Raw genomic sequence first — 8,581 nt, 5'->3', positions numbered from 1 at the left:
AACCGCAGAAAAGGGAAAGAAAAGTGAGTTCAGATAGGATGAAAACGGGCTCCCTTCTCCTCTAGAAAGCATTTTCCACCTGGTTAAGTCACACAGTCTACCTTGATGTGAGCAGAACAGTGAAATCTGCTCCCGAAAGACGAGAGGAGTGAGATCAAAGCAACGCTGCAGGAGAGCAGCAACCAAAGCAGAACAGGACGCACATGGAGGCCACAGCACCACCAGCTCTCTCTTAATGGCTGAAATACATGTTGCAATGAAGCATAAGCAGCCCGCCAGACAGGAACAGTGTCTTGTTGCCGTAACTACGCCATGCACTGCGAGCTCAAGGGGATGAAGTTTGCAGAATTCAGAGCTGACAGCGTTTGGGTCCGGTTCAGTATATTGCTGTGACCTTTTGCTTGCTGACTGAATTGACAAGCTTGTGAAAAGGTTCTGCTCTCTTGCAGACAGATCATGTGGATAGCTAACAGTGATGCTCACCAGAAAGCATAAACAGAAGCATGGAAAGGACAAAAGGGAGAAAAAAAATGGAGGAATGTGGAAATATGCCTTGTTTAGACTTGAGTGCTCGGTTTCATGCTGTCTTGTCATCTTTGTGTTATGACAGCTCAGACAGAGCACAAAACCAAAGTTATAGCTGGTAATTGGATAGGGCAAAAGGCTCCCCGTGTGTGGTCAGTCACAAGAGCCATCCAATCTGAAGAAAGAAGCTCAATGATTTCGTTCACTTTCATCTAACCACAGCATGTCCGCAACAATTTTCCCTCTTTTTTTCCCTCCCCCCTTTTCTCGCCTCATCGGTCTAACCCTGCAGCAGTGTGAGCGTGCCACGGAAAAGTGTCGGCGTTGACTTGCTCTGGCACCTCTCCCCACTGTGGTGATACAGACATCAGTGAATGACAGCGTGTGAACAGCCTCTTGTGGATTTAGAGGGTTTGCACATCAACAATAGGCAGCCGCATTACACGGGACATGTAATCAGCACAGTTTTAACCTTGGCTTGTTTTTAGCGGAAGCCTCCCCAGAACAGCAGTCTGAGCAAAAAAAAAAAAAAAAGTGAGGAGAGCACTTGAGGACTTTCTGTTCCCAGGCTGTTACTTTAGCAATTCACATGCAGTTAGTTCTCAACCTCTAAGCTGCAAACCAACATAATTAATACTTGAATAGACCTGGGTGTCTATTCTTTTCTTTCCTCTGTTCGTGCCTCTTTTTATGCTCTCAAAAGAGCTCAGCGCCTGCAGGCCTTCATTTAAGCTCGTTCTGAGTTGCGAGGAACACTGATTTAAAAAATAAATAAATAAAAATGAACTGCATGTTAAAAGAAATAGTTCAAATTTGCTGGAAAACATGCTTATTTGTTTTGTTGCTGACTGTTACCTGAGAATGTCAGTATCAGTGTCACGTCTGTATGCTAAAAATAAAGTTTAGCCAAGAATAACGATTTAAAATGCTGGAAAACTGACACCACCTCAAAATCTCTTCGGCGTGTTATATACACTCACTGACCACTTTATTAACTGCTCCTTTATGCAAATATCTAATGAGCCAATTACATGGAAGCATCTTAGGGCATTTAGGCACATAGACAACCTGCTGAAATTTAAAATAAGAATCAAAATGAGGAAGTAAGGTGATTAAAGTGACTTTGAACATGGCATGGTTGTTCATGCCAGATGGGCAGAAACACTAACACCCCAATTTCTAGGCTTTATTGAGAATGACTTTAATAAGAGACAATATCCAGTAAGGGGCAGTTCTGGTTATGATGGAGGAAAATGGCCAGACTGCTACGAGCTGATAGGAAGGCAATAGCAGATGGCAAACAGCAGCAAAAGACCATACCAAAGGCCATTCCTGTCAACTAAGAACAAGAAACCAAGGCTACAGTTCACACAGGGTCACAGAAGACTGTTACCTGGTCTGGAGCAAGCAACATGAAAGCATGGATCCATCCTGCCTTGTATAAACAATTCATGCTGCTGGCGGAGTAATAGCTTGGAGGATATTCTATTAGTATGCTTTCCGCTCAACTGAATCTAATTTAAACACGGAGGCCTACCTGAGCATCATTATCTACCACTTCCACCCCTTTATGACTGCAGGGTACCTGTCTCATACCTGCTCAAAACAAGAACCACAGTCACCACAACTCAATCCAACAGAGCACCTCTGGGAATTGGTGGAACGGGAGATTCACATCGTGGATGTGCAGCTGACAAATCTGCACCAACTGCGTGATGTCATCATATCCAACCTTGTACCTAATAAAGTGGCCAGCGAATTTACATAGACGTCACTCATTCCTTTGCAGACTCTGGCATTTTTCATCTTCAGCTTTCGCCTCATAGCTGTTTCTATTTTTGTTTTGTGGTGTCATATTTAGCTGAGAGGGGATATCTAGACTTTAGAAACGTAGTGAAACCACATGACAACAAACACATCTTACACGTGTGTTTATATGTGTGTGGTTGAGGTGGCTGAAGGTTATTGGAGAGGAGACTTCTGATGCTGCTCGCTTCATGCCTGAAATCTAAGCGTATGATGTTAAGTGGCTTAGTAAAATGGGACTGTACCTGAACTGAAAACACTTAAAATTTCCAGAAGAAAAACCCACAAAATTGAATTTAACTGGGCCCCATTAATTCTGCAGTACCAGAGATTCAGAAGTGCTGATGAGTCAATTTTGTTACCCCTGATACTGCTCTTCATTTTGTGCTAAGATAACCAGCTGCTGGTTGTGTGTTATCCATCTTCTGCTGTCAACAATTATTCTAAAACTGACAGCGTTTCATTATGGTAGAAAAATTCAGGTTATCTTGCTCCTTCATTTCTCCCAGAAATCCCCCACTCGAGCAGTTTGTCCACAACCTCCAGTTTTCAGGTGTTATTTACTGTACAGCTGCCATCGTTCCATAACTGACACAGCACTCCTTCTCCTCCGCTCTGAGCCCTGTTTTGTTGCGAACACAGCCATCGGCCTTCACTCCCCTCTGTGTTCCTTTGCAATCTCATTCTGCCTCTCCTTCTGCTGGAACAGTTTGATTTGAATGCAGAACTGCAGCTTTCTCAGTCTCGCTGTAGCTGCAGGCTGTCTGTTAGATCAAGGCTTTTTGCTTTTTCATCTTTAGACAAGGAGAAGAGGAGGAATCTCCCAAGTTCCTTGACTGAATAGTGCTGCTCGGTCCTTTTGGCTTTAGTCAGAACATCATCAAACGGACAGTGTGAGGGAGGAAAGGAACAGGGGAGATTGAGGGCCGATAGACGGAGCTGAGATCAAGGTCCCGACGGGGGCCATCACTCCCACTCGCTACACACTGATGATTCACAGAGTGGATATCAGTTGGTTGGCTCACCCTCAGCTGCACATTTCTATCAAGCAGGCAGAGATGGAACAGAAAAATCTCACCTTCTGCTCCTGCGTTCAAACGGTTTTCTGACTGCGCAGCACGCAAAAAAGAAAACTACACTCACCTTATTTACAACGGACTGTAAACTGAATCTCCATTTCATAAAAACAGATTGGAAATATTCATATTAATTTTGGACTATTAAACAATAAAGTGTTATTTTCAACTGATCGGTGCATAGTGTGAATGAAGCTGGTGGTAAGAAACGACTCCCAGAATGCACTAGGGCAGCAAAATACGCGTCAGCTGTTTCTGAACTTCCATAACATTGTACACTATAACTTTTCAGCCAATTGCACTGCAGCTAGAGTCTCCAAACACATAGATCATAAATTCAACATTTTAAAATTTTGGTAGTGCTCATGTTTGCGTTCTTTTATTCACTTTCTCACTCAATGGTTAATCCAGCACACAAATTTGGGGCTTCACCCTGAAAAGTCGTGCCCACTGCAGCTAACTGTTAATAAGTCTGAAGCTTTGATTTCAAGGTCTTGATTTTTTTGACAACACAACTCAGATGTTTTTAATCCAGCTTTGAATAACTTTAAATTCCAGTGAATTTATCAGCAGTGAAGTCAGCTACCTCGTTTATATATAGAGAGCTATGAGGAGGCTCAAATCAGTCCTTTTGCAGTCCACTCGGTTTACAGTGGATCACCATAACCCACCCATGTTTTTTTAATCTGCCTGCATGTTGCAGAAAGAAACATGCCCATCCTTCATCATCATATTTGCTCATTCATGGCCTCCAGGCATTATTTTTGCCTTTAAGGTTCATATTGGGAGTTTACTAACACAGCACAACTTACACAAGCTGTAAACATACATTCAGCACAGTCTGCCTTGTAAAGCACTTGTAGACAGACCACAGAGGAAACGGGCTCTAAATGCTGCTGCAGTGATGCTGTAACAAGCCTTTGGTAGCGTTTAACACATCCGTCATTTGTCAAATCCACCAACCATAAAGGTCAAAGGAATTTTTCAGAGTAAGGAGCGCACTGAATTCTTAAACCCCAGAAACTGATTGAACTTGTGTGTGTCGGCTAAGTTGAATGATGGCCTGGAAACCAGATGGTATAGACCATTAACTTCAAATGTACAGAAGAGGGGGGGGGGACAAAAACAATCTTTGAAGACTAGTGCTCATTCTGGATAATAAGCAACTGAGCTGGAGGGCTGTGTCCATCTAGTGTTTGGACTCTGTAACTGTGACATTAACATGAAAGATAGCATTACAGTATGTGTGCTACAGGAACATAATGTGGTTTCCTGAGCTGTAAGCGTGTGTAAATGTGTTACTCTAGTTTGTTCTGCACTTCAGCACGACTTTCTTCTTGCATTACATCCCTCTAGCTGCAAAGATCTGCACTGATTGCATGCAATGCTACAGCAAAACAGCAAGGAACCAAATCAGAGGAAGACAGTCATGGGTTTAAGAAAAAAAAATTAAATGGTTTAAACCACGGTTTTATTTGGCATAATTTAAAAATCATTTCACTGTTAGTTCATTTATACAAATATGCTTTTGTTATTTATAAAACAATTACAGATTTCTACAAATCAAGTTCCCAGTGTAAAAGCGTAGTACCACGCACACGGTAGCATACAGCTCCAGGACACAGACACAGAGCCCACAGGTGTATGTTCCACTTTAACAGCATCATCTAAGTGAATTTGGGACATGGAAAGAAAAAAAAAAAAAAAACGAACTCACCACAGATGACAGTTTTTAACATAACGTGCACTTACATTCAACTCTCCACAAACCTATCTGGGAAATGTTCACACATCTTCTGGCAGATGTCAAACCGCATCACTGTTATCACAAAAACCTCTTGCTCGGTTTGCACTTCAGTTATTCTAGACTTTACACCGGCCACAATCTAGGCTGACTTATTATATACCCGCTCAAAGGTGTACATGAAAATAACTATAGTAAAAAAGGGTTTCTATATTTGCTGCCAGCTGTAAGCAAAAAATAAAAAATAAAAAGAGCAGCTAGTCATTACAAAAACTATTTTACAAAAACGTATAAAAATCTTCAGATGTGACAAAGCACGTTCCACCTACACACCTTTTTTGCTAACCATATGTGCAAGTTCCGCTTGTGCCTTATTCCACCATGCAATGCAGGGAACCGCAATCTGTTAAGAAGTGTGGAACTCAAGAGCTTCGTTTCACAAATGCAAAGACTTGCTGCACAAGATGTCAGTTTAGCACCTGTGTCTTTTAAAAAAAAAAAAAAAAGTCTGCAAGATGAGTGTATTTACTGGCAGGAAGTAAGGCAGAGGGCTTCTGAAAATTCACAAAAATAAAACTCTTGAGTTGGGTGGGACCTGTGCTTAAACGTCTTGTGGCACTTTCAGAGCTACGATGAGAAGCTTTGGGTTTGACGAAGAAGACTGCTATTGTCTTTGATTTAGATAAGGCACCTAACCAAAAAAATAAAGGCTCCTTTCATATTGTACAAAAACTTCTATTACATGATTAAAAAGGGAGCCATCACGGTTCTTCTATGATGAAACCAAGACAATAGCGAATTACAAGTATATAGCCAATGTAAGCCAGTTAAAACATATTGCTTTACTGATTCAGTTAAGCGGTGTCATAATTGATGAATTTCAGTGGAAGACAATAATGAAACTGAAAAGAAATATGGAGTTCTGGTTTATCAAATTGAAATATTAACTACAACACACATACCTCTTACTGATCAAATAAACAGACTATTACAAAAACATTTACCTTTGGCCGTACTTGTAGGTTAAAAAACATTTATGGAAAAAAAAAAAATCATTTACAGAGTAAATTCACTATAATTAGACAAAATACAGCCTCCTTGACCACCACCCTATCAGAGAGAAATTCTTAGGCATGTTTTTAAATGGCACTCGGTGTAAGCTTCAACAGTTAATAAGTAGACAGAGAAGCTTCACGACAACCTGACTTCCTGACTGCATCAGCTCCAAAACTCCTGTACCAGCATCAGCTAATTTGGCTGAGTCTTTATTACACCTGCTCCTCCATTACTGAAGAGGACAAATGGTGTGCTGCTTTTAATGGGTCTGGCTTATCTTCAAAGACCTACTGGTTCTTCCGTGTGGAGAAGTGAAAGAGCAGTGCGAGAGGCTGAAGGGGCAGCCTGCCAACAGCTCTAACACACCAGACTGAGCACAAGGGAATTGTAATAAGGGAATTTAACCTTTAATCTGTGCATTTGGTTTAAGGGCTACTGGCATTTCCCCAGGAGTCATCAAACCATGTCTGGGCTCAAGCTGCTTGAAATTAAAACTTGTTCACCTTCTACTCGGCTGTTCATTACGTCTAAATAGTCAAAGTCAAAGCATCTTGATGGTAACCTTGCTTGAGACTCATGAGATGCAACCTAGGTGAGAATTTGAGGTAGTCATTAGTTCTCCACCTGAACAAAGGCAGATCTCTTCTCTCCAGTCAAACAGGGTAGCTTGGTTGGTTTGTTGGTTTAGATGTTATTATGGCTTGTGGCAACCATTATCAGCATTTTATAAGGCAAAGCAGAGAAGCTAAAAATGTAGAACAGATGTAAAATGAAACGTGTAAATATCAAAAGTTAAAATGCAAGAAAAATAGAGGAGAAACGGTCAGTCGCTCTCATTAAGGCATGGTCACTTTGGTGATGATGGCAACACGGCGAGATCCTCCTGGCGATGAAGAAGGAAGAAAGGAGTAACAGAGGAGCCAAAAACTGCCAGAGGTGATACGGAGACAGCCAATTGGTGACCTTTGTTCCTCAGCCTTCCCTTTGCATCCGTGGATCTCCACCATCCCCTCTCCACAGTCCAAATCTGGGAACCATTCATTACAAAAGCACACACTTTTCTTTTTTCTTTTTCGTGACTGGATACAACACTGCCCTCACAGCTTCAGAAAACACCTCCTTGACCCCATCCTGCAGCAGTGCAGAACACTCCATGTATTTAACAGCCCCAATCTGCTTGGCCAGGGCATTGCCCTGCTGCTGGGTTGTAGGGACCAGACCCTGCTCCTTTAATTTCTTCACCGTTTCTGCGTCACTTCTTAGGTCCTTCTTGGTGCCTACCAGCAGGATGGGCACATTTGGGCAGTGGTGAGACACCTCAGGGTGCCACTTGTGCCTGACATTGGCGTGTGAGGAGGGGCTGCCGATGGAAAAGCATATAATGAACACATTGGTTTGGGGATAGGACAGAGTGCGCAAGCGGTCATACTCCTCTTGGCCTGCCGTGTCCCACAGGTTGAGGCTGACAGTGCGGCCATCCACACTCATCTGAGCGCTGTAGTTGTCAAACACTGTGGGAATGTACTCTTCAGGAAAGGCATTGGTTGTATAAGAGATGAGCAGGCAGGTTTTACCCACTGCCCCGTCACCCACCACCACACACTTTATGGTCTGCATCCTGCCTACGACCACTGGGGCTGCAGCACCTGGCAACAGGGGGGGAAAAACACCTGAATAACTGCTAACAGCAACATATACACATACTGTGTAGTGATAAACATGCAATTTAATTCCCTGCATGATCGTTAACCGGTGAAGGGATCATAACACAAGATATCCGTTTTATTAGCAGTACAGCTTTTCACCCAGTTAGCAACTGAGCTAACTGTCCCCGTCGTTAACTAATCGACGTAGCGTTCATCACCGTTACATAGGTACGGTCCAATTCCAGATGCTCCCTAATTAACAAACTTTATAAAAGTTGTTGTCCAGGAGAGGCCGGGGTGTGAATGGAAAACAAGAGGCATTTTTTACCGGGTGTTTACACTTTACTGCTGTTCACTTTTAATACTAGGCGTTCCCCTAGCATATAGCTACTCTCTTACTAGCATCGAGCTAAGGAACTAGCGAATTTGGTGGCTAGCGAGCTAGCTAGTTAGCAAACAAGCTGAAACTTGATTTACAAGTCACTTTCTCAAAAAGATATGTTTAGGACCAGTTATTGCCCCACCAGCTTCTCAAAATTCCTGCTCAATTTTTGTATATACTTCAGAAGTAGTTTCGGGCTGTACGAAAGAAATATAACGGTTTTCATGACTTACCGCCACTTGGCTTTCGATCTCTTTTTGCCTGGTATAGTCAATCACAGCCGCATCCGGGGAGCTGTCTGTCACGTAAAAACCGACGTAGGGAAGTAATGCAAGCTGGTAATTGT

The 8,581-nt window shown here is 42.5% G+C and overlaps 1 protein-coding gene across 1 annotated transcript; it reads right to left on the bottom strand.

Moving 5' to 3' along the window:
• Positions 1-5,099: 5,099 nt before the first annotated feature.
• On the bottom strand, positions 5,100-8,573 carry rhogd (ras homolog gene family, member Gd). The gene is made up of 2 exons (XM_005921273.3): positions 8,469-8,573; positions 5,100-7,853 (listed from the first exon to the last, which is right to left on the bottom strand). Exon 2 carries the CDS (start codon positions 7,822-7,824, stop codon positions 7,249-7,251), a length of 576 nt encoding a protein of 191 aa, XP_005921335.1. The 5' UTR covers positions 7,825-7,853; positions 8,469-8,573; the 3' UTR covers positions 5,100-7,248.
• Positions 8,574-8,581: the final 8 nt, after the last annotated feature.

This window comes from Haplochromis burtoni, unplaced genomic scaffold (assembly GCF_018398535.1).
Source record: "Haplochromis burtoni strain Fernald_Lab_line unplaced genomic scaffold, NCSU_Asbu1 Contig_10, whole genome shotgun sequence".
NCBI classification, from domain to species: Eukaryota; Metazoa; Chordata; class Actinopteri; order Cichliformes; family Cichlidae; genus Haplochromis; species Haplochromis burtoni.
This window is presented reverse-complemented; position numbering and strand designations above follow the sequence as displayed.

Bases quoted from the DNA above. Each gene is read 5' to 3' on its own strand.
- rhogd (XM_005921273.3), bottom strand. From the start codon at position 7,824: ATGCAGACCATAAAGTGTGTGGTGGTGGGTGACGGGGCAGTGGGTAAA.